The 26,421-nt window shown below is 41.7% G+C and overlaps 2 protein-coding genes across 2 annotated transcripts; both read right to left on the bottom strand.

The window, feature by feature from the left end:
* Window positions 1–1,243: 1,243 nt before the first annotated feature.
* Window positions 1,244–6,494, bottom strand: LOC127777001 (receptor kinase-like protein Xa21). The gene is given in 3 exon segments (XM_052303526.1): window positions 1,244–1,683; window positions 2,186–5,257; window positions 6,479–6,494. Coding segments are annotated over 3 exon segments (3,528 nt in total).
* A 12,886-nt stretch (window positions 6,495–19,380) lies between these two features.
* On the bottom strand, window positions 19,381–22,033 carry LOC127777511 (receptor kinase-like protein Xa21). The gene is made up of 2 exons (XM_052304118.1): window positions 20,761–22,033; window positions 19,381–20,203 (listed from the first exon to the last, which is right to left on the bottom strand). The coding sequence occupies exons 1-2, from the start codon at window positions 21,788–21,790 to the stop codon at window positions 19,818–19,820; spliced, it is 1,416 nt and encodes a 471-aa protein (XP_052160078.1). The 5' UTR covers window positions 21,791–22,033; the 3' UTR covers window positions 19,381–19,817.
* Window positions 22,034–26,421: the final 4,388 nt, after the last annotated feature.

Consider the following 26,421-nt stretch of genomic DNA (forward strand, 5'->3'; position numbering starts at 1 on the left):
TATCCAATTAACCCTGCAAACACCTAATGGGAGAATTCCTCGCAAGGAAACGGGGCCCAGCCCATAATGTTGGGCATTTGGGCTGAAATGGTACAACGACGTACAGTAAGTGCGCTTGGAATGGGCCGGTTCCGGACTAAAAATCCCGTCCAGCAGCAGCGCACCCACTTCTCCTTGTTGCGGGTGGCACCGACGCACCGTGGTAGGGGGGCCGGCGTGCTGCCACTGTGCCGCCCGCCCGCCTTCCTCACGCCGCGCTTCTTCGCTGATTCGCTCCCCCGCCCGCCCGCCCGCCGCCTTTTGCTCCCTGCGGCGGCCGGATCGCCTAAGAGGTGGCTCACATCGTCCCCATCCTCCTTTTTTTTCTTTTTTCCAGCTCTGCCGCTGCGCGGGCGGATCGGGCTGGTGAGGTCGGCGGCGGGGATCTGGAAGGCGCATGGCGCGGGCCACGACCGGCGATCCTGTTGGCGAAGGCTCGGGTGGCAAAAAGGTGCGCTTTTTTCTGCCATCGGTGATGCCTGATGGACCTCATCTACTCGACGACTGACTGCTCTCCTCTCTCGGTTTGCCCTCCCTCCCCAACTCATAAATGGATTAATTGCTCTTCATTTTTAACTCTCTCGCGCTGGTAAGAGATGCATAGTGGCGTTATTCATCTTTATATATATATATATATATATATATATATATATATATATATATATATATATATATATAATGGTTGCTAATCTTTTCATCTCCCCGAACATACAGTATACCATAGATTTTGTAATCCCGTCGATTACCACTAACAACCAAAGCTCAACATGCAAGTTTGCCACATCATCATCCACCAGCGATTATTATTTAAAGTATATTTAATCACATTCAAGTGTATCACATCATCATCCACTAGCAATTATTATCTAAAATATTTTAAATACCATGCAAATGTGACATATAATTTACAATGTTGCTATATTTCTAAAACTCAATATGCAAGCAATATCAAATCATTATATTCACATCATTTTCATATTATTTAAACATATACATCTATTATTTCTACAATTTATAACATGCATTTATCCACATATCCCGAAGCAAAGCGTGGGATATCAACTAGTTTCATAATTTCAGATCACACAAAATTGAGGATAAAAGGATTTTGTAATTTCATAATTTCGGGTAACACAAAATTGAGGATAGAAGTATTCAGAACTCCCAATCTGGCCCTGCGGTCTTTGTTCTTGACTGCTTGTTTTTATTCTTTGACTTGTTGATCGTCAATTCGTGGCAGATGTGTGCGATACTTCTCTTTGATGTGCAGTAGCTCCTTCATAGCATCACTAATCTGCATGCGATCTGCTGGTAGTTCCTTGGAGCACAGAGTTCCAATTTTCAGAATTGAAGTGATGGATGCTATTGCTATTCCTGTGATGCTATCAGGCATGGGAGTTTTTTGTTCCCCGTCCTCAGTTGCTGATAGCAAGTCTTGGTCCACCACGCGGGTGACTTGGTCTCTCAGTGCTAGCTCCACATACTTATGCAGGTTAAAATCATGCGCAAATTCATCATCTGTTGGTCTTTTTCCAGTGAACATCTCCAACAGCAGTATTCCATAGCTATAGGTATCACCAAGGGTCGAGACTTCATTTCCTTGGCCATACTCTGAAATAGATGTAGTGGAGCAACTTACATTTCCTTATATGTAATAGAAGAGTCGGAGCACATGTTTCAATCTATTCAAGGTGGCAGCAACTTGTGAAAACCATTTCCAGCTTCTAAAAACAATAACTCGTGACATAAATTTCTAGCAAAGAAGCAAGTTTTGCATAAGGCAAACAATCTGTATAAGGAATTTCGCTTACGTAACCATTTGTACGAACAACTATTCATCTAGAAGACGAAATGATTGCGAAATGGGAATACTTTCATGACATCACCTTTTAAAAAGCTTTGAGTCTTAATTCAAAGTAATTACTATTAGATAAGGGAAACACGCACTACAGTATCAAATGCAAGATTTTCTCCCATATAACTTGATCAATATTTACATCTAACACTTGACATAGTTTATTTTTATGCTAAACAATACAATTCTGTCCACACCTTCTATTCACAATTTGTTTTAAGATTCATAATTAATTTTTTTAAAGAGATTTAACAAATAACTAACTTTTATTTTAGAGAATAGAAGCATGACTGACTGAAACGTCAGTCTTATGAGGAACTTGCTAGCATCAAACGGAAAAAAGAGTTATTAGAGGCAAACCTGGCGCAGCATATCCAACCGTTCCTCTTCTTGTTGCCCAGCCACTTGATATCACTGGGAGGCTTGTATCATCTTCATGCAAGAATCTTGCAAGTCCAAAGTCACCTAGGTGGGCAACTTTTTCATTGTCGAGGAGAATATTACTTGGCTTCAGATCACAATGAACTACTGAAACTGGCTTATGAAAATGAAGATATTCAAGTGCACAAGCTACATCTATGGCAATGTCTATCCTTTGTGAAAGATTGAGCACCCTATGGTTCCCATCTTCCAACAGATGATGGTGTAGCCATTTGTCTAGATCTCCATTTGGCATAAACTCAAATACAAGAGCTTTGAAGTCAACACCACTGGAATCAATACTTGAGCAAACCGTCAATATTTTCACAAGATTTCGATGCCTAATGCATCTTAAAGTCTCGCATTCCGCATGAAAGCTTTGAGATGCTCCCCTCTGTTGGAGTCTGAGCACTTTCACAGCAACACTCACCTCTTGGCCATCATTCATAATTGTTCCTCTATACACTGAACCGAAGCTTCCTGTTCCTAGGAGGTTTTCAGAAGCAAAACCACTTGTTGCTTTCACTAAGTCAGCATAGGAAACCCTCATACGTGGGCCATTGGGGAGTGATAGAATTTGTCTGATATTTCTTACGTGGTCCTTCGACTTCCATATTATGAACAGTGAACATGCCAAGATAATGCACAAGGTTATGCTTCCTAATGAGATTGCCAAGACAAGTTTGTGAGACCACTTTTTTGATGTATGGTTTATACAAGGTGGCAGATTCAATTGGGGGATACCTCCACATAAGCCACTGTTCCCCTCAATAAAAAATGTACTTGCATTCAGAAATATTCCAAGTTTTGGAACTTGACCCTCAAAATTGTTGAATGAGATGTTTAGGTTGGTAAGCCCCTTCATTCTTCCAATGAACTCTGGGATCTGCCCAGACAAGTTGTTTCTTGAAAGATCAAGAACTTGTAATCCTTTCAATTGTTCCATGGATGATGGAATTGTTCCTTCAAAGAGATTTTCTTGCATACTGAGATACTGCAAGCTACTACACTTACCAAGGGAGGTAGGAATTGGCCCGGATATCCTATTTCCAGATACATCAAGTCTAGCAAGGTTAATGAGGTCACCAACCTCTGGTGGCAATATACCAGTTAACTTATTGCCTTGGAAGGAAACAAAGTCAGATAATGTGGAGATGAGAAAAATTTCCTTTGGTATTGGACCAACCAGCTGATTATTTGCTAAGCTGAGAATTTCCAAAGGGCAGCTACCAAGACTTGAAGGTACAGGCCCGTTGAGCATATTTTCGTCCAGGATGATTCTATTCAGCATTGTTAGGTTGCCAAGTGTTGTAGGGATCAATCCAGATAGTTTGTTTAATGTCATGTCAAGTTCAACCAAATTCTGTAGATTGCCGAGGGAATCAGGAATGGTCCCGTTAAGAAGATTCTCTCCCAAGTGAAGTGTCACCAAGCCAATAAGATTTCCAATTCCTTCAGGTGTGTTCCCACTCACTGCGTTATTTGTAATGCCAAATGTTCCTAAACTCGTAGAAAGATTTGCTACTGATTTTGGTAGCACACCTTCTAGTTTGTTTTTAGAAAGGGCTAGGTACTGCAACTTAGTACAGTTTGTCAAACTAGAAATGAAGCTCCAATCTTCATCGTTCCTTGCTTCTAGTTGGTTTTCACCAAGTAATAGTGCAAACAGGTTCTTAAGATTTCCAAGACAGTTTGGTACCACCCCCGAAAATGAATTGATTGCTAGCTGAAGCATTTCAAGCGTTGAGACATTACATAGGGACAGTGGTATTGTGCCATGAAATGTATTGTTAAAAACATCGTAGCGCTTGAGCTTAGGGAATTTGTTTCCCACATCACTCTCAAGATACCCACTGAGTTTGTTTTGTCCTACAGAGAAAAACAGGAGAGATGATAGATTGTAAATTGAAGGTGGGATCAAACCCTCGAGTTCATTCCCATTCAGATAAAACTCTGTAAGGGAGTATAGTTTTCCTAGAGTGTCCGGAATTTGACCTGTCAGATTGTTAGATGTGAGAGAAAGGACGCTGAGTAGGTTGAGATTTCCTAAGGACTCGGGTATGTTCCCAGTTAGACCATTTACTTGGACATCTATAACTGCTAGAAATGAGAGGTTCCCTAGGGAGGATGGAATAGGACCTGAAAGCTGGTTATTGTCGAGATACAATATCTGTAACTTCTTTAGATCACCAAGAGAAGAAGGAACAGGACCAGTCAAATGATTTAAACTCAGATATAACTCACTTAAGTTTTCAAGGTTCCCAATGTCTGTTGGAATTTGCCCTGTAATCATGTTTGCTTTCAGATCGAGATAAGAGAGGCTTTTCAGACTCCAAAGCTCGACGGGGATGTCTCCTGTAAGGTTATTGTGCCCAACAATGAGTACCTTAAGGTTTTGCAGTGAAGCGAGCTCCCGAGGTATTGAGCCTTTCAGCATGTTGTGCTTCAGATCAACAACTTGGAGCTCTGACAAATCACCGAAGGCAGCAGGTATCACTCCCTGAAGGCTGTTGCGCCGGAGACTGACGACCTGGAGGCGCTCACAGGATGCCAGCGCCGGAGGGATCTCCCCACCGATGGAGTTGCTGCTGAGGTTGAGGTGCTCGAGCTGCGCGAGGCGCCCGAGCTCTGACGGTATGATGCCATGGAAGCTGTTTGCTCGGAGGTCAAGCTGCCTGAGGTAAGTGAGGTTACCCAGGGAGGATGCAATGCTACCTTGGAGGCTGAGATATGGAAGATGGAGTGCGATGACAAGGCCGCGACGAGCACCACGCATGCCGCAGGTGACACCGCTCCACTGGCACATTGGGATCGACAGGTTTCCCCATGATCCGAGAGCTTGGGATGGATCTCCAGTTATCATTGACCTGAACTCCATGAGCGCTAGGTGATCAGTAGCTGTGTTGGTTGCGGTTTCGGGTGTGGACAAGGTGGCCACTGGCACTGCATTAGCCCAGCATGAAGGAGAAAGGAAACAAACAGCAGCAACTCCATGATTAGTGCAGTTGCCATGTTTTTGAAGAGGCTAGTTAGTTTGCAGATCAAAAGTTTGTTCTGTTTATATAGTGATTCGACTCTAGGCAAGTTGCTCAAAGATTCTTTCTGTTTAATCACCGTACTGTGAATGACAAACTTATCTCCAAGCAACAGACTTCAAAGTCTTGGCATGGTCAATTTGGAAGGAACGCAACGTCACAATTTTTCAAGGTCGAGCATGTTACCTGAGAGCTTGTGCAACAGCAAACAGGATCATGGAAGAATGGCATATCTGGCACGACTAACTAGAAAATGGCATATCTGGAAGAATGGCATATCTGGCACGACTAACTACCTTAGATTATATTCTTTTCTCTTGAAGATAAAAGATGAAGATGAAAATGAAGATGAAGATGAAGTTTTTTATACAAAACGAGATGGTATTAACGTATGATTCATTGAGTTTTAATAAGAGTAAAGTGTATTGGCGGTCCTTAAACTTAAACTTGTAGGGTTGTGTCATATAGGTCCCTAAACTCTCAAAATGCATATCTAGATCCCAGAACTTGTCAAAGTGTATCATTTAGGTCCCAAATCGACACATCCCCTCTAGGATCTACGTGGCACTAATGTGGCATGCCACATGGACGTGACGTGTCCTTTTCTTTTTTTTTCTTCTTTTCTTTTTCCTTTTCTTTTTTGTTTTCTTCTCATTGTTCTTTTTTTCCTTTCTTCTGCTCGGGTCACAGAGAGAAGAAGAAAGGGAAAAAAAGAGAAGAAAAAAGAAAAAGGAAAAATTTTAAATGGGTCCTATTTGTCAATCAAAATGATGCCATGTCATGTCCGTGTGGCAATGCCACATCAACGCCACTTAGGATACTGAAGAGGTTGTGGCGATTTGGGACCTAAATGACACACTATGACAAGTTCTGGGACTTAGATATGCATTTTGAGAGTTTAAGGACCTAGATGACACACCCCTATAAGTTTAAGGACCGCCCGTACACTTTACTCTTTTAATTATTACAAACTTGAGAAATAGATTAATATGATATTTTAAAGCAACTTTCATGTGGAAAGTTTTTGCATGAAACACACCGTTTAGCAGTTTGAAAAACGTGCCACGAAAATCTTAATCTTTATCTAACATGACCTTCACCTCTCTTTTTTTTTTTCGAGGAACATGACCTTGATCTCTGGTCATAGCTAAGGACGATGTTAGCCAAGTAGCCAACCCCTGCTAGGCAGGGCTTGTTTCGCCATTCTGCTCAACCACCATGTTTATTGACCTTTCTTTTCAACGTTTCCTATCTTTGGGCTCCTTTGGTTTGTAGGAGAAGTGAAGGAAAAATATAGGAATATCAAACCTTATAGTATTCGTCACCGTTCATATGGTTCGTATTCTCTCAGTACAAAAATATAAGTGCTCTTTTGAATAGCAAAAACAGAGGTATAGAAAAAACACATGATTTTGATAGGAATGTAAGTGCAAAACAAAGAATTGCGAAACACAGAAAAAACACATGAATAACCGTTTGATTAGGTCGCAGGAAAAACATAAGAATTTGATAACAGAGATATACTCATAGGAAAAAATTTCAAGAGGCTGGAGCTCTTGCTAATTTTTCTCCAAAATCCATATAGAATTGTCCATTCCATATGAATTTCAAATGATATGATAGGATTTAATCCTACAATTTAAAGGCTTTCATCGGAAATTTTTCTATAGAGTTGAAATTCTCCAAAGTTTCTATGTTTTTGTCCGAATCAAAGGGGCCTAAAGAGATTTTTGGTTCGATGATAAAGGATGTCCAGATGCGTTACATTCGATCAAAATCTCTTATATTTTTTAGACGGGGGAATTGTAATGAAGCAATCAACCAAAGGAAGTATATAAGAAAATTTTCTTTGCACACGATTCCAAAGGAATTTTACAGGAAAATTTACATCCAAATGAACCTCTTTTTTTCATTCCTATGCGTTGATCAAGGCAAAATACATTATTGTTAGGTATATTTGGCCTAAGTTATAGGATTCAGACAATCAAATCTAAATTACCATTATTCGTGCTTTTCCTTGTCAATCATCGCAACGATCATTCTTAAGTTTTTTCATACGATTTTTAATTCTCTGTTTTACGCATAGATTCTTATCATATTATTACTTTGTTTTTCCTATTTCTTTGTCTTTTTCTTTTTGTTTTTCCATTTCAAATAAGCCCTTAATAAATTTGGCGTGCTTTGGCTGGCCCGGAAAAAAAAAACAAAGTCTACCGTTTACTAAACAGACACTCACAATGCACGCGCACTCACCCCTGTGAACACACGCACGCAAACCCTACCCTTATGAGCATCTTCGAAGACTGGGCCGGCAAATCCTGGAGAGATTGACGAAGTCACCACAGGCGCCTCGCTGTTGACGGGTACGTCGCCTACCACTGAAAGCACAACGTCGTTAAATCTTGAAAAATTCGCTCCCATGGGGAGTCGAACCCAGGACCTCAGATGCTACTGAGGCTCTTGTAACCACTAGGCTACAGGCCCTTTTGCACGGATCAACTATATATCACTCTACAGACTACAGCAGATTATATAGTATCGAGAAAGAACTTTCTGCTTTCCACTAGCTAGTAGATCCTTAAGATTACTAGCCTAAGAAGTCGTGCATTCACCTGACTCTTACCATCATCCTTTCATGTGCTGTCAAAATTTGACGGAAAAAATATCAGGCACAAATGTAGGGGTGTTTTGAAGAAATAATTTTACTATGAAGTCAACCATGAGTAACCACTATGATCACTTTTTTCTTGTATATAGAATATACTTCAATTTTTAAATTTAGAACGCTTGTAAAACTTGATCAACAAATTAAAACTATATTTGTATGCATCTTGTTAATTAGGTTAGATTGGTACTTACATCAACATCTGTCTTTTTACATGTGAAGTGGAGTAATATTTTCATTAAACCCTAGATGGCTAGATCAGATGAGCAATAAATGGAAAGCAATTGGGAAGATTATCAACTTTAAGTGTTTTTATGGTATTATTTGATATTTATTTCTGCAAACTCTAAATTATAGTAAAAAGATTCTCTCTCTTTTGCTTAACTGTATTCAACGCACTGTTTTTGCTTGGGGCCTTCCTTTTTCTACCATCACAGGAAGTAGAAACCCCTTTTTTTCTCGCTACTGGTGGTGTGTAGTGGATGGAGTTTGGACAGCGCTGGTTTTTGGGCTGTACGGCTAATTATTATTTCTCTCCACCGTGTGAGTCTCCTCGACGGCTCACCTGGTGGTCTCGATTATATCCAAGGGCGTAAAGATATTATATAGAATATCTCATGGAGTATTCAAGTATTAATATAAAAAACTAATTACAGAATCTATCCCTAGTCCGAGAGACGAATTTATTAAACCTAATTAATCTATCATTAACAAATATTTACTGTAGCATCACATTATTAAATTATAGGGCAATTGGACTTAAAAGATCCGTCTTGCATATTAATTACAATCTGTGTAATTAGTTGTTTTTTAGCCTATATTTAATATTTTATGTCGGTGTATTTAAATGTTAGATGTGACAAATATAAAATTTTGAGAGGGATCTAAACAGGCCCTCACCGGTAGCATGCGACGTGACCTGATCAAGAGGCTTTTTTATCCCGGTGGATCAAGAGGCTTCTGGTAGAATCCATCTTATTTTTAATCTAACTTCTCATCTTTTTTTTCCACTATTTTGTCGTTTTCTGGATCCATTGGTCCATATAGATTTTCTACTACGTGGCTTATCCTGGTTGCATAATGAGATTTACTTTTCACTTGAAGAGACTGGAAGAAAAGAATCGAAGTATTTTTGTAAAACTAACCCGTAAAATTTCTATGATATTTTTATCTTCCATATGAGACCTTAAATATATGATCTAGGTAAGACCATAAAGATATGATTACGGTGTCTTTTTGAGGATTTTTTTAATAAGTAGTTGTAGCATCTTGAAAGTAAAAACCGGGATTTATTTTCCATTATTAAAAAAGATAATAAAGAAAAGGAAAGAATGATAGTTTTTAACTGACATGCAGTATTAACTAAGAGTTTATATCAAACTCTATCTTTATGCATGTCTTAACTAATTTTGTACTACAAAAGTATTTTGACTATCAGAAGTCTATATTCCATGACCCGTGCAAAGACCGCTACAGAGATCAAGCTACGAAAATCGGACACATATCAGACAAAACTGGCAGACGGCTGGTCTTCATCTTCCACTCGTGGTTGCTTCAGCTTAGCTCAAGAAGAACTGTATACAGAATGAAACATTACCCGTTACAATGGACACTACTACATAAACAATTTTTAGAGACTCTCTTTATGTTGTAGACGAGTTATAATTGGTCACAGCTATAAAAATCGATATGTACTTTTGCATACAGCAAAACAATTTTCGCATGCGGGTCTTTTAGTGATCCACCTAAAGTCTGATTTACCTTCTCGTGTCCTTCTCAACACTTCAAAAGTTTTCATTCTCATCCTCTCTCCATCTATTTCTCACTTCAAAAGATCTCTTTCTCATCCTCTCCTCTCCTGTCTTTCAACTACTCTCCTCTCTCAATGGCGGGCAGCAACCGGGGCAGGCGGTGGTGGCGGTGGGCGTGGCTTGTGGTGGCGGCGGGTGGCACCTCAGGTGTTGGGCGGCAGGCAGCAGGTTCGGCCCCGCAACATCTGGTGGTGGGTAGCAGCGGGGGACGGCCGACTCGGGCTTCCTCGGGGACGGGCTCGGCTCGTGATGGCCAGCGGCAGGCGGCTCGGTAGCCGATGGCGGACGGATCCACCTCCGCCAACCCCGCGACTGCCGGATCCGCCGTCATTGAGCTCGCGATGGCTGGATCCGCGGGCATCGAGCCCACGATGGTTGGATCCTCGCCGCTGCCATCGAGGTGTGGATGGGAGCTGGGGTTTTGATTTTTAGGGATTTTTATTTTATGCATGTGACGACGTAAGCATCTGCACATGAAAAAACATATTTTCGCATGCGATTGCGTCACTCGCATGAAAAAATAGTGATTTTTACTGATACTTTAGGGAAGATGGGTGACTCAACCGTACGCAAAAATTGGATCTGACCATTTGCTTCACTCCAATGCAGGTCTAAGACTTGCCTCGATTGTCAAGAGCGTGCCAGCTGGTTTGATCTTGCAACCAGTAAGAACGAACAGAAACCGTAATTAGATAAACGATAGCCAATCGACCAATAGAGCCGATGACGCATCGTCAGGACTCAGCCAATACAGTTAAACCAAATCGAATGCGGCTCTACAAAACCTTAAATATGCCATATCCGCTGTAATATTGTCTCTTTTGTTTTTGTCAATTGCTTTAAGACAATATTATAGAAATAGCCGATACACTAATATTTGGAACAAAGATAGATAATGTACTGGCTAATACTTCAATACAGATTTATATAGGCAAATTAATCTATATAAACATATCAAATAAGAATTGATCACCGAGTAAAAGCCTAGCAAAAGCTATTTCCAAAAAAAGCAGCCAATGAGGTTGGGGCAGCCTTGGCTCACCACAAACGGCTACACATTTCGGTTGTATGTGAAAAAGAATATGTGGAGCTTGAGAAAGTCATTTATATATAGTGCAATGAACATAATTGTTCCAACAATTAAAAAAAGATAGATAATTAAGTAGCTTAGAATTATCGTCGTATATAGATTATTGATTGAACCTGTGTGAAATAATACACATAAATATAGTTATATCACTGTTTGCTAATATTTGATATAACTTGGTAGTTTTTTTGGTATATAGAAAAATTGGTTGGATATTTTACAGTTAATTTTGTTTTCTAGCGTGGATGCACCTGTTTTTTTTTCTTCAACATATTGGTCAAAGTCTATGTACGGTTTACCAAATTTCTGTGCACCGTCCGGTGCTTTTGTTTCAAAAATACTCCCTCCGTCTCAAAATAAGCACAGTTTTGCACGGTTCATATTTAACATTTGACCGTTTATCTTATTTGAAATTATTTTATGATTAGTATTTGTATTGTTATTAGATGATAAAACATGAATAGTATTTTATGTGTGACTAATTTTTTAAATTCTTCATAAATTTTTTAAATAAGACGGACGATTAAATGTTGGACATAGATAGTCACGGTTGTACTTATTTTGGCTGCACTTATTTTGGGACAAGGTAGTATTGAATTTGTGTGTACTTGGATGTCGATTTCTTTACATCACTGTTGTGTTGACGACAGGGTCAACTGTCACTCTACAGTACAGTATATGGTATCGAGAAAAAACTTACTGCTTGCCAATTAGGAGAGCTTTAAGGTTGTTGGAAAAAGTGAATTGAATTTTTTTTTTGCAAAAGTAACCCGTAAAATTTCTATGATATTCTTATCATCCAGATAGGGCCTGAATATATATGCTCTAGCCCCCTAGGTAAGCTGGAAACATGAACTGAATCGAATTAACTATGCTACTCTAGATATTTTCTTTCCTTCTTTAATTTAGTTAGTTCTCCAAACCAAGATATTTTTTCCATCTTTTAGTTACTCCAAGATACTATTGGGGTTGAACGAAAATCACTTCAATGTGCAAACTACAATTCACCAACCGACAAATATACTTCACACAATATAATCCCTTGTCTTACCATGAACTTTGAGGATAGTTTCTACTAAAAAGTCAGCAGGGGAAAAACAATAAATACATGCAAACCAGAACAATAAATACATGGAAAAACCTCCTTGGTGTGAGGATTAAAAAAAAAAGGACCTACGGTCCACTCCAAGCTTCCACTATAATCAACAATGGGTATAAATGGAGTCTTCTCTGGGACATATAGAGACACATCACAAAAACAGCTATATCATCAACCATCACAACTAACAAGAAGTAATAATAGGTGTCAGTTCTAAATAAAAACCAACACCTATCCTATTTTTGTCTTTTTTTAAAAAAAAATCGACACCTTTAAAATTTAAAACCAGCACCTATAACTTATTATAGGTGTCGGTTTTTTAACAAAACCGGCACATGGAATTGAGCCGAGTCGGGATGAGCCGAGCCGGCGAGCCCCACCACAACGCGTCGAGGACGAGGAGATAAGGTCAGAGTACCAGGCGTTCTCTCCGCTCTCTCGAACTCTCCCCTCTTTCTCGACTCTCTCTCGATCTCTCCCCTCTCTCGGCGGCGTGCGGCGGCTGGAGGAGCGGCGGCGGCGGCGTCCCTCCCCTCCGCCAGATCCGGGGAGGGGGCCCCAGCGGCGGCATTGGCGGGAGGCGGCGGAGGGGAGGGGTGATGCGGCGGCGGCTTGGCGGCTGCGCCCTCCTCTACTCTCTCTCGTTGCCCAGCCGGTGGCTTGCTGGCGGAGGCAGCAGCGGCCGCGCCCTCCCCTTCGCCAGATCCTGCCGGAGGGGAGGCTGTGGGCTCCCGCGGCCGGCGGTGAGCTCCCCACGGGCGGGGGCGGTGTCCTCCTGTGGGCGGCGGCCCGGCGGAGGCGGCAGGGCGGCACCGCGCCCCCCTCCGCCCGATCTAGCGGCGGAGGCGGCGACCTTGGTAGCAGAGCGGCGGACCTCGGCGATTGCTGGTGGTGGTGGAGGAGGCCGGCGCAGGTGTTTGATTTTGATTTTTTTTTTTGTTGTTTAATGGCTCTGTGATGTTGGATGTGTTCTTGATTTGGGTGATTGGGGTTGGATGATGTTGGATGTGTTCTTGATTTGGGTGATTGGGAACTTAATTTGTTGTTGGATGAATGATGAAATGTGTTGATGGATGTGTTCTTGATTTTGGTTGTTGGATGAATGGTGAAATGTATTGATGGATGTGTTCTTGATTTAGATGATTGAGAGCATCGTCTCATCGAGCCTTTTTTTTTTTTGCTCGTGGAAACATCTTAGGTGCCGGTTGGGAATCCTACAACCGGCACCTATATTTGTTATAGGTGTTGATTGTAAACCGGCACCGTTGAGTTCTCTTATCTGTGCCGTCTTCATAGTGCCGGTTGGGAAAACCGGCACTGAAGGGGTTTCCCAACAGGCACTATTTAGAAATTCTGTTGTAGTGTATGGATGGGGATGATTTGTATGCAATTAGGTATCGTCATTTTCAAAATCTATTTGTTCATAGTTGATAGGCTTGTTTATGTGATTTTCATGCTATTGGCTATTGGCATGATACCGGTGCTTACCCTAAAGCTCGATAAACTCCAAAATGTCTTGCCCCTATCCCGTTTCCAAACACTGCAGCAATGTGTTCGCAGGTTGTTCCCAATCGGGAACAGTACTCATGAAAAACGGAGCGGTCTATTAACGCGTGATTAATTAAGTATTAGCTTACTCACGAAAAACGGAGCGGTCTATTAGCGCGTGATTAATTAAGTATTAGCTAAATTTTTTTAAAAAATAGATTAATTTGATTTTTTTAAGCAACTTTCGTATAGAAACTTTTTGAAAAAAACACATCATTTAGCAGTTTGAAAAGCGTGCGCACGAAAAACGAGGGGAAGGGGTTGGGAAAATGGGCATCCGAACACACTGTAATAGATGCCGGGAAAAGCAGAGAATGTTAACTAATCAACTTGTCTGGTCCGTATAAGATAGAAAATTGTAATATTTTGCAGTGGGACACGGAGAAGATTAGCAAAATAGGATGATCATAGAAGCTGCTCTCTCCGTGACCAGAAGAGCTGATTTCTAATGTTTAAGATTTGTCCAAAAAGAGTTGATTTATAGGATGATGATATATGCTACAGACTGAAGAAGCTAGGAGGGCTAGGCGTCATTCACTTATGGTTTATTCGGTTAATCTCCAAATGAAAGGGATTGAGGGGGAATAATTCTAAACTATAATAGGAGTGGAATAAATCCCCTCCTAATCCCTCTCAATTCTCCATTGGGATGGATTAACTGAACAAGGCTTTAAGGTGTGTTTGGAGTTCGATTGTTTGCTTCCCTATAACCTAGTCCATCTCTCTTATCCAAGCTAAGTTTAATTTAGCATAAGCAAGTTGTAATAAACTATGAGTTTTTTTAATCTAATTGACTGCTTTTCAAAATAAGAAAAATATTTATAGTTAAACTTTTATATAACTTCAGTATACAAACCTGTGTAACGTATGGGTTGTCGACTAATATAATTATAATCCGGTAGAAAAATATTTTGATGGTCAGAAGTCTAATCTTAACCCGTGCAAAGACCGGTACAGAGATCAAGGCTACGACAATCGGCCGCCTATCATACAAACTGGCAGACGGCTTGTATCTTCTGCTTTTACGACATCCATCCCAAAATATAATAACTTTTAGCTATAAATCTAGACTCACACTTATATTTTAAGACGGAGAAAGTACGCACGTGCGTGATTGCTTCAACTCCACCAAGGAAGATTTTTATACCGCGGATCAAAGATCACCCGTTGCCACGGACATGAAGCTAATTTGGCATTCAGAAAACCTAGACAACGGTATCCCGTTGGAATGTGATACCCTTCTGAGACAGTAACTAATACCTGATACCTGTTGTGGTACCAGCTGTATGCATGGTACCTGATACCTGTGATACCTGTTACCCGGTACATGTGATACCTAGGACCTGATATCTGCGATACTCGTACAAGTGAATAGTTAATATGTCTATCCCATTATAACGGGATCCTACTTCGTAGCAGCCCTCTTTGGCATTACACGCAGGACAAAGGCAAAGACTCCCGCGGCTCGTCGGAACATATATGTGGCCGGTAACAGTGCCTAGTTTCCACACGCAACGCAAGCTCACACACACACTACATCTAAAAATCGATTGATCGATATGATCTACTGTGACGTAGCAGTCCGATCCGAGAGGCTATAAAAGAGCAAAGCTACGAAGGGAAATGCAAATCAGCAACGGGGACGCATTTACGAAAGTACGAATTAATTAATGGCTGCTTCCGGGGCTCGCGCTGTTGTGCTGTTCGCCATCCAGCTCCTCCTGCTGACGTTCGCCATCATCGGCGGCGGCCTCCTCGTCAGGCCAGCGGCTGCTGCAGCTGCAGATGCCAACGTTGACATTGGAGGTGCCGGTAGGGGCTCGAGTAAGTCCTTGAATAATAGTCTTATACTATCGTCATTGCATTGCGTTTGAGAAAAAAAAAAGATTTTTAAGAAATAATAGTCGTAAAAATATAAGTCGGTTAGACGAAATCACAAGTTTAGCACCCTGTCGAACAACCGTGGTTCGACAAGGTAGCTGGTCCACTAAAAAAATAAAAAAGTACTGCCAATGTTCGATATGCATGTCCATATGAACAGTGCGCTACAGTGATTATTCTCTTTTTTAAAAAACTTTTACACCTTATCGAATTGCGGTTGTGATTTCGTCTAACCAACCTATATTTTTATGATTTTTCATTAAAATCGTATTACCTCTGAAAAATTTCAAAAAAAACATGCAGTTCATGGACCTGGCTATGTAGGCGGTGCTCCTCCTCCGCCCGTGGCAACCCGCGTGAGCGTCCGTGGAGGTGGTGGTGGTACCATTGGGCGTGGTCACTGACCTATCGATCGACATGGCGGCATGCATGCATGTCGAGGGACATGAAGGAAACCCCCGTCATGACAAGTTAATTTTTACCAGATATATAAAGGAAGTGTTGTGCGATTATTAATTTCTTTCCATTGAATTCCAGCTGTTGTGGACCATTTAAACAATGTAGTATTGGTGATATGAAAACTATTAGAATATCTCCTCTCCTTTTTCTTCAAGATATCTTTAAATACGGGGATCCTTCATACTCCACCATTTTATACGAATGAAGAGAAAGAACAAGTTTATATCTACTACCTTGACGTGTGTTCTTGTTCTTTGATCCAAAGAAAAATCGCAAAATCCTAAATGTCACCCCAAACTTGAGATTCTCCCTGTAAGATTATTTGTTGTTAATACCCATCTTCTAATTAATCTTGGTTTGCGACCCAAACCAAGGTAATACATATTGTTTATTTTGCGACCCAAATCAACCATACCACCGATGCAAATTTTGCTATGTCATGGCTAAAAGACACCCTAAAAATCTAGTAATTTGCTGGAGAGCAGTCTCGAATCAATTAGAGATAAATTATTATAAACGAGAATGCGCCTAGAGCCAAAACCTTCTAGGTTGAGGCTGGAGAGAAGATGCAATTTAATATATGCTACCGGTGTGTTTGGAATGATGGTAGATTTATAGTTGCCAAATTTTCAAATTTTTACTCCAATTATATCTTTGAAGCATATGGCCCAGCAACATTCTCATATATTTGATAATTTATCTCTCCAATTGAGACGAAATTATCCTCCAGCAAATTACAAATTTCCTAGGGTGCCACTACTACGTACAGAAACCCTTATACGGGACACCTTAAAGGTACCGGTTTATCTAAAACCAACACTTATGATCCCTTCCCACCCCTAGAATGTGTCTAAAATTGAAAACCCATATCTTTGATCCCTCGTAAAAGTGTTGGTTTATTAAAAATGTGATCCCTAGCTCGTAAGTGCTGGTTTATTAAAAAAAATTGATACCAATAATCGATGCCACAATTATAGTAGAGTTATAGGTGCCGGTTTTTAAAAAGATCGACACCTGCCAGGAGCTGAGCCGTGGCTGGGCATGGGTGAGACCATGAGAGAAGAGATAGATTTTTTTAAAGTCACCGTTTCTAATTAGCTATCTCCTTTCCCCATCCTTATCCTCTCCAAGTCTCCTATCCTCTCCTCTCCGTTTCCCATCTAGAAGACCTCTCCAGCGCAGGTGGCAGCCGATGATCTCTTTGGCACGGGCGCCAGCTGCCTTTTCCTCAACTCTCATCCTTGCTCGCCTCCACAATCGCGCCTCCTGTTCTCCGTCGCAGCTGCCACCAATCCTCTTCACCCACGGCACCTCCTCCTCTCCGCCGATGCAGCCATAGCCGCTGACGGTCCTCTTCGTCCATGGCGTCTCCTCTTCTCCGCCACTGCAGCCGCTGCAGCCACTGATAGCCCTCCTCGCCTGCATCGCCTCCTCCTCTCTCATGGCAGGCTAGATCTAGACGCGAGCATGGTGGCAAGAGGATCCACCGCCGCGACCACGGGGGCTACCCGCTCGATGACAGTGGTGTTTTTTGTGTGTTCTTCTATCTATGATTTTGTTGATTTTGATCTTCTCTTTGTATACTCTGGGATGGCATCGGATGTTGATTTTGTGATTGTGTCCTCGGGTGATTGGGATGGTGATGATCTCAGTGGTGATCGAGAGCTGCTCGAAGCATCGGCTCGAATCAAGTTAATGTATCGAGCTATTTTTTTTTATCCATGAAACCTCAAAGGTGCCAGTTCTAAAACCGACACCTTTGTTTCTCCTCATCGGTGCCACCTACTAGGTGTTGGCTGGGAAATCGAACACCTATATATGGCGGTTTCCCAGTCGGCACCAATTTGCTTTAGTATCTTAAAGTCATAGCACGTTTTTATGATGTCTACCAATGAATTACATAAATTTTGGGTGTCACTAGCAAAAGTGTCCATGTGTTGCACCAGGTGATTACGGAGTGTGTATAGTGATAAAAAAAAAGTGTTGCTTAGGGACCCAAATTAGAATTTTTCCTGGCCTAGCCGGTCGGCCCACGACCTCTTATGCGCTCATGCGGGCGCTCCCCACCTCCCCGGGCCGCAACTTGGGGCTGGGCCGGGGAACCCTGCCCCCGCGCGCCTCCACTTGGGCTCAATTCGGTCCAGCTAGTGCCAGCCGTCCGATCTTAGGGTTTCGATCGGACGGCCGGGCGCCGACGTCGGAGGGACAAAATCCCATCCCTCCCAGCGCCGGCGCATGCCCCCTCGTCGGTGTGCACACTCGCCCGGGGGTGAGTGCGCCGCCGTCGAGCGGCCTTGCCCCGGCGCCCATCCCCGTTGTCTTCCGCGTGGTGGCCCTCCTCGTCGTCTTCCGAGCAGCACCCCTTCCCGTCGTCTTCCAAGCGGCGCCCTCCCCTCCGGCGAATCCAGTGGGAGGAGAGGCGACGGCCTAGATCCGGCATCCCGGATCTAACGGGAAGGCATGGGAGGCGATGGCGGCCCGGACTCCCCTCCGCCAGATCCAGCGGTAGGGGAGTCGGCGGCGGACCGGCATCCCTTCGACGGCGGCGGCAGTTCAGCGGCGATGGTGGCACCCTCTCCTTCTGGTATTATTTTTCTTCTAGTGTTCTTGTCTCCGATTCTTATGCTTCAGTTTTATTTGTGTGATGGAATTTCGACTAGGACTTGGATTGGGGGTTGTGCGATGAAATTCTGACTGGGATTTTTTTTCAGGGGGGGGGGTGGGGGGCGGGAGGGGAGGGGGACGGACGAAAAACCACCGCATGGACGAGGTGATGAAAGGAAAAATACGAATCATTTAGTTAGCTAAGATATAGCAAAATTTTGCCATGGTGGTATGGTTGCCCAAACAGGAGTCCAGGATGTCATAATTGCATTGTAGATCGAGTGTGATCCATATTTGTTGGGCAAGAGATTTTAATTTTTGACACTCTACAATGGGTTTTGATTATTTTATACGATGGCCCACAGCCATTTGACTCAGATGCCCTACTTGTCGTCATCACAAGTGTTAATTTCAATCGAAGTAACAACCGGCAACGAATAGTGTCAAAGTCATCAAATTTTATTTTGTTGGGCTGATATTTTTACGAGCCAGAACTGCTATTGACGTCAGGCCCATTATTGCGAAGCAGATATGGGCTTGAGATTGATGTCGGCCCAATTTGTAATTTGTCTTGCCCATCTCAGAAACACACGAAGCGGTAATCGTTTTGCTCTCGAATGCTCTTGCAGACAGACTGGGCAATGGCCGCCGCCGCCGCCGAGTGCGGCACGGCGAGCCACGGGCGCCGCCGCCGGCTTGTTTAAGATTTTTGGTTCATCAGTACACCCTCACCATTGGCTGCTCCCATCCTCCTCCTACCTCTCCCTTCCTCCATCGGCCAGAGGAATCCGGTGAGGGCGTTGCGGGCGGGGCGGTACTGGCTTCGAATGGGGATTTAGGGCATCCCTCGATGATATTTATGGTCAGTGAATCATCTCTCTTGTTGCAATTTTTGTCCTGCCCTGTTTCTACACAAGTTAAGTTTGCTCTAGATTTTGGCTCAGTTCGATTGCAGCTTGCTATCTGGGATTTTCTTTAACCAGCAAACAAAATAAAACTGACATCTTGTGTTTGAAGCCATGTGAAGAAGAGAAAAAAAAATCTGTATCAAACACGTACACACATCCATTAGAACATATATACAACTAAGCTTAGCCCAATAGAGAATTTCTGATGGTGAATTTTATTCCAGGATATGCTTAATTGCTTACCACTTCTATTACATGATAAACCCGAATTGATAGCTAAACAGATTTCACTACATGCAAACAGTTCTTGAAGGAAAAAAAAAATTCTGTGAAGCTAAAGGAAATGAAAGCCTATGCCATTATGTACCGTAGTAACATATGGACATCAGTAACAATTTGGTTTGTCTCAAACACGAAGAGCTGAAAATGCTTCTTTGATTGCAATGACTTCAGCGTAAACATCTTGCATTGCTGGGCGATCTTTTGGTGCCTCCATGGAGCATGAGATACCAAGCTTAGCAAGTTGCATGATGCAGCCCAACATTCCAGTCGTCAAATGATTTTCAGGGTTAAAATTATTCTCAGCGTCTTCTTCAAAATTCGGGATTAGATTGGGGTCTAGAATCTCACTAATCTTATGAGAGAAAAATGTGCTTTCCACATATTTGTGAATGTTCAGACCATTACTAAACATCTCATCTGTTGGTCGTTTTCCCGTGAGCATTTCTAAAATAATTATTCCATAACTATAGACATCGCCGTCTATTGAGACTTTGCTTCCATAGCCATACTCTTCAACATTGAATGTAATTGTTCAAACAAGTATCTATTATGCTGAAGAAACTATAAAACAAATCGTCGTTTTTACAAGAGGTAAAATTATAATTTGAATACGAGATTTTTGAAAGACCATATTGTTTGCTCATACTAGCCAGCCAATCGTCTTGAGTAATTTCACAATGTAGGGCAGCACTGTAAAATGCATAGAGTTTTACGATTGGAACTGCTAATCTGCAATGTCAATTTTGAAAATTCTTTTTCTAACTAAAGGGATAATATTATATTTTTATCAGTTAATGCACTTATTTTTAGATCTGCCCGGAGTACTGTATAATGCAAGTTTATGCACTTATCTTCTTAATCTTTTTTTTGAACTATATATGTCTAGTATATTTATAAGCCAAAGAAGTAAAAGTTATATTCCTTAATGACCAGAGCCCACCAAATGGAGACTGATCTTTAATTATTTTAGTATAATAAATCTAGTATATTTCACCTTTTCATTTAGCTTATGTGAAAGATTGTAATCAACCTATTGACATAATGGAAGAAAAGGGAAAAAATGTCACCTGGAGCAATGTAACCAATTGATCCTCTTGGTCCCGCAAAGCTTGTAGAGCTATTAAACTTTGAAGAACTGCTACTTTGTAGAAATTTAGCTAGCCCGAAATCACCAAGATGCGCACCCATGACATCATCCAAAAGAATGTTGTTGGGCTTCAAGTCACAGTGGGCCATAGGTGGAATGCAATAGTTATGCAGATAATCCAATGCAGAAGCTATGTCCACCGCTACTTTTATTCGATACTCCAAACTTAGTGGTCTTTTCAAACCATATTTGTTCACTTTTGGATATAACCAACTCCCCAGGCTACCATTAGCCATATATTCAAGAATAATAGCTTTGAACTCACGTCCTGTTGGATCACATGTTGAGCATGCACTAATTACCCGAACAAGATTTCGATGACGAGTGTTCCTCAGGGCTTCACACTCAGCAAGGAAGCTCTTAGGAGCTCCAAGTTGATCAAGCTTGAAAACTTTGATAGCAACTGAGTTCTCCTCAAACTCAAACCTACCTTTATATACTGATCCATATTTTCCAGAACCAACTAAGTTGGCTAGGGCAAAACCATTTGTTGCTTTGACTAGATCAGCATATGTGAACTTCTTCAACTCCTTGCAGGAAGGATCAGATGCTTGCTTGACTTTATTCCTCTTCTTCAATAGAATGAGCGCTAAACATGAAGTTAGAACCAGACAAACAAATATAGTCCCTACTATCTTAAGTATTTTAGTAGTATGCTTTCCCTTTGATGCCTTTACATCGCAGAGAGGTAAATGTAGTAATGGATATATGCCACATAACTTCTTGTTCCCTTGGATAAAAACCTCACTTGCATTCTGAAATATCCCTCCAGTTAGTACCGGTCCCTCAAAATCGTTGAAAGACAAATTGAGAAGCTTCATGGAGCCGAAGGATTCCATGAATTCAGGTATTTTACCAGATAGATTGTTTTGAGAAAGATCTAACTCAACAATGCCTCTTAAATTTATGAAAGAATCAGGAATTCGTCCATCAAGAAGGTTCCCTTCCATACGAAGATAGCTTAAGTGGACGCAGTCGCCAAGAGTGGAGGGAATTTGTCCAGACAAAAGGTTATTGGAAATATTTAGAATATCAAGATTGATTGAGCCACCAATCTCCGGTGGTATTTCTCCATTCAGTTGGTTGTGGGACAAGTCCAACCATTCAGAAAGAGAGGAAAGAGTAACGAGTTCCTTTGGTATGCTACCATCAAAGCTGTTAAAAGAGAGGTTTAAAGCTTGTAGATTCTTGCAATGCCCTAAGGAACTAGGAATTGGTCCACTCAAAAAATTTTCCTGTAAATAGAGCTCGCCTAATTGTCCAGTGAGTTTGTTTTGGGATAAGCTTAGGACAAACAAGTTTGGCAGATTTCCAAGTGAATCTGGGAGATTTCCGGTAAGCATATTTTGCTCCATATATAGAACTGTAAGGTTTGTTAGGTAGTCTATCTCTTGTGGTATGGTGCCAGATATTTCATTTCCTATTAGCAACAATTCTTCTAAGCTCTTTGAAAGTCTTGCAATTGAACTTGGCAAGGCTCCTTTAAGGTTGTTCTTATCTAGGCATAAACTAACCAGCTGGCTACAAGATGTCAATGAGGATAAGAAAGACCAGTCCCTGCTTCTAGTTGATTCATCCCAAGATTCAGTTCGATCAGGTTATACAGGTTTCCAAAAGAAGGAACAATACCATGGAATGCATTGTCACGAAGATCAATCACTTTGAGATTTGTTGCGTTGCCTAGTGAAGTGGGAATTTGGCCTTGGAATTTATTTCCTTGCAGAACCAGTTTTTCAATACTTGGAAGGGTATATCCTATGGTATATGGAATTTCCCCAATGAGGTTATTCTTGCCCATGCCAAGGTATGTGAGTGTGGACATGTTGTACAAAGAAGCTGGAACCGTCCCTGACAAATTGTTGTAAGTCAAGTCCAATTGTTGCAAGTTTGGCATTCTGCTTATACTTGATGGAATGGTTCCTTGAAAATTGTTCTGTGCAAGTAAAAGTTGTTGAAGGAAGGAAAAGTTTTCTATAAGGATGGTATGCTGCCTGAAAGGTTGTTTTGGGACAGAGAAAGGCTCACTAGTGGCGAGGAGATATTTTTGATTGGTGGGATCGACCCAACAAATTTGTTTACTCCAAGAAATATGGATTAAAGTGATGAGCTATTAAAAAGAGCAAAAGGGATCTTCCCTCCAAGTTGATTGTTTGTTAAATCAAGCAATAGGAGTGGTGAGCTGTTTGCTAGGTGAGGTGGGATGCCTCCAGTGAGGCTGTTATTTGTGAGAATGACAAAATTAAGAAATGAGTTGCTTCCAAGTGACAAAGGAATATTGACAGTTAGATGGTTATTTGAAAGATACAAAACCGAAAGTTTGGAGAGTGTACCTAACCCTTCTGGGATGTTTCCATTTAGTCTTTTGTCAAACAGGTAGATCTTTTGCAGATTTGAGCATTCGCTCAGGCTTGATGGGATATCACCGTCAAGAGAGTTGTTTGAGAGATCAATGATTTCAAGGTTAGAGCATGAAGACAGAGTATCTGGTATTGCACCAGTGAGGCCATTAGAGGTAAGGTTTAGGTAGGTGAGGCGATGCAAATGACCAAATTCGGCTGGGATGTTGCCAGACAACCGATTAAATGGAAGGTGGACTATTGTTAAGAAAGTAAGATTACCAATGCAATGAGGCATCTGTCCGTGGAGGTTGAATGACTCTAGATTCAGTTCGGTGACTCGAGATGTGTGGCTCTTGCTACAAGTGACACCAGGCCATTGACAATATTGTGAAGAATCATTTCTCCAAGAAGCCATGGCTCCGGCATTGTCAGAGAGGTGAAGCTTGAGGCAAAGCAGAGCCTGAAAATCGGTATCTGATACATTATGGGAGTGGTGCAGTGGGAACTAGGGAAGATGCAGTGGATAAGAAGCATGCCAACTGTACGATGGCCGCAAGAACAAGGGAATTGAGAGAGACAACAGGTGACATCAGTTTGCCAAGGAGGATTATTACAAATGTTGGCAGCAGGTGTTTCTTACTTGGGTTGCACACTGAAGTTTGGTGGACTGTGATGGTTGTGTTGCTAATGTACGCTAATTTATAGACACCAGCAGGAACACTTAAGCAAGGCCACTATAATTAAAGGGGCGTCATGGAAGTGGTCACTGTTGAAATGCTATGCACATACGGCAGAAGACCTTGACTGAATAGACATTATATGGCAGTGGACTCTGGCCAAACGTTTGTGCTTTAACTTTCTATCGGTGCTTTGTAACTCAATTGGGAGCTGAGTGGCATATCAAAGTGCATCCATGGATGTGACTGTACGCTATTACAAATTATAACAGCGTAAGATTATTTGAGATTCTCCTAGTAAGATTATTTGTTGTTAATACCCCAAACCAAAGTAATAAATATTGTTTGTTTTGCAACCCGAATCAATCATACCACCAAGACAAATTTTGCTTCATGACATTTTAAATTTATGTATTTTGTTGGTAGACATCATAAAAACGTGTAATGGTTGAAAGACACTCTAAAAAAACTAGTAATTTACTTAAGACTACTTTCGAATCAATTAGAAAGAGAAATTCTCTAGGACAAGAATAGGGCCAAAAGCTTTTGAGATGATGCTAGAGAGAATATGTAATTTAATATATGCTAGCAATGAACTTGGGATGATGGCAGATTTAGAGTTGCACAATTTTTAAATTTTCACTCCAACGCTATGTTTGAAGCATATGGCCCAGGGACATTTTCATCTATTTGAATAATTTATCTCTCTGATTGAGACAAAAGTGTCGTCCAGTAAATTACCAATTTTCTAGGGTGCCACTACTTAGAAAACCCTCATAGGGGACACTTTAAAGGTACTAGTTATCTAAAACTAGCACTTATGATCACTTATAATTATTGGTGCCTATTTTTTTAATAATTATAGGTGTTTTTTTTTAAAAAAAAGGACTCCTACCAGGAGCTGAGCTGAGCCGAGACTGGACGTGGGTGAGACCGTGAGAGAAGAGATTGTTTTTTTTAAGACACCTTTTCTGCTAAGTCCTCTCCTCTTCCCATCCTTATCTACTCCAGTATCTCTCATCTTCGCCTCCTGTCTCGGAGACCTCTTTGGCACCCTGGGGTACCTCTTCCTCGACCCTCATCCTTGCTCGCCTCCTCTCTTCTTCGTCACAGCCGCCACTGGTCCTCTTCACCCATGGCGCCTCCTCTCCACCGATGCAGTCGCAGCCGCTGACGGTCCTCTTCATCCACGACATCTCCTCTCCACCGCTGGAGCTACCGACAGCTTCTCGCCCACATCGCCTCTTCCTCTCTTGGGGCTGGCTTGATCTAGCTGCCACGAGCATGTGGTGCGAGCAGATCTGCCACTGCGAACACGGGGCCGGGCGGATCCACCGCCATGACCATGGAGGCCACCCGCTCGACGACAATAGCAGCGACGATGGTGGTGTTCTCTTTGTGTTCTTCTACATGTGATTTTGTTGCTTTTGACTTCTGTCTCTCTGTAGACTCTGAGATGGTGTCGGATATTGATTTTGTTTTTCAATATTGATTATGTGATTGTGTTCTCAGGTGAAGGGGATGATGGTGATCCCAGTGGTGATCAGGAGCAGCTCGAAGCATCGGCTGGAATGGAGCCGATGCATCAAGCTGGCCTTTTTTTTTATCCAAGGAACCTCAAAGGTGTTGGTTCTAAACCCGGCACATTTGTTCCTCCTCATTAGTTCATCTACTAGGTGTCGGCTGGGAAATTCAGCATCTATAAATATGGGGGTTTCTCAGTCGGCACCAATTTGCTTTTATGTAATAGTGTCTTTCAGTTATAGCACATTTTTGCGATATTTACTAGTAAATTACATAAATTTTGGGTGTACTAAAAAACAATTACCTTGGTGGTATGGTTAATTCGGGTCGCAAACTAAAGAATATTTAACTGCAGCCCAAACATGAGTTCAGGTTGTCATAATTGCATTGCAGCGTAAGTGTGGTCCATATTTGTTGGGCAAGAGATTTTTTTTTGACACTCTAAAAAATGAGTTTTGATTATTTTATACGATGGCCCACAGTCATAGACTGAGATGGCCCTGCTTGTCATCGTCACTAAGTGTTAATTTTAATCAAAGTAACAGCTGATAATAACGAATAGAGTGTCGAATCTATCAAATTTTATTCTGTTGGGCTGGTTTTTAACGAGCCAGGACGGGGCTGCTATTGACGATCAGGCCCATTATCGCGAGCGATGAAGTCGGGAGCATCTGTGTGATGGCGTATGGTTTGACAGGAGCCTTGGCCACATTAACCATTTGCCATATTTAGATGTGGCAATTAACTTTTTGCTACTGGACCCACATATCATAGACACATGTGGACCCACATGTCATTGAGATAAGGGTGGCAAATAGTTATTTGCCAAATCTAAAAGTGGCAAATAGTTAAAAGCCCCCATTTCAGGGCATCATGAACACAGTGTTAGCTCCACTTTTGCACAAGGGAGTCCTGGTTTTCATTGACGATATTTTAATCTATTCACGTTCCTTGGAAGATCATATTAGTAGTTGCTCACAGATTATCACCTGAAAGTTAAGCGATTCAAATGCTCGTTTGCTCAGCACAGTTTGGTGTATT

The sequence above is a fragment of the Oryza glaberrima genome, chromosome 6 (genome assembly GCF_000147395.1).
Source record: "Oryza glaberrima chromosome 6, OglaRS2, whole genome shotgun sequence".
In the NCBI taxonomy this organism is placed as follows: Eukaryota; Viridiplantae; Streptophyta; class Magnoliopsida; order Poales; family Poaceae; genus Oryza; species Oryza glaberrima.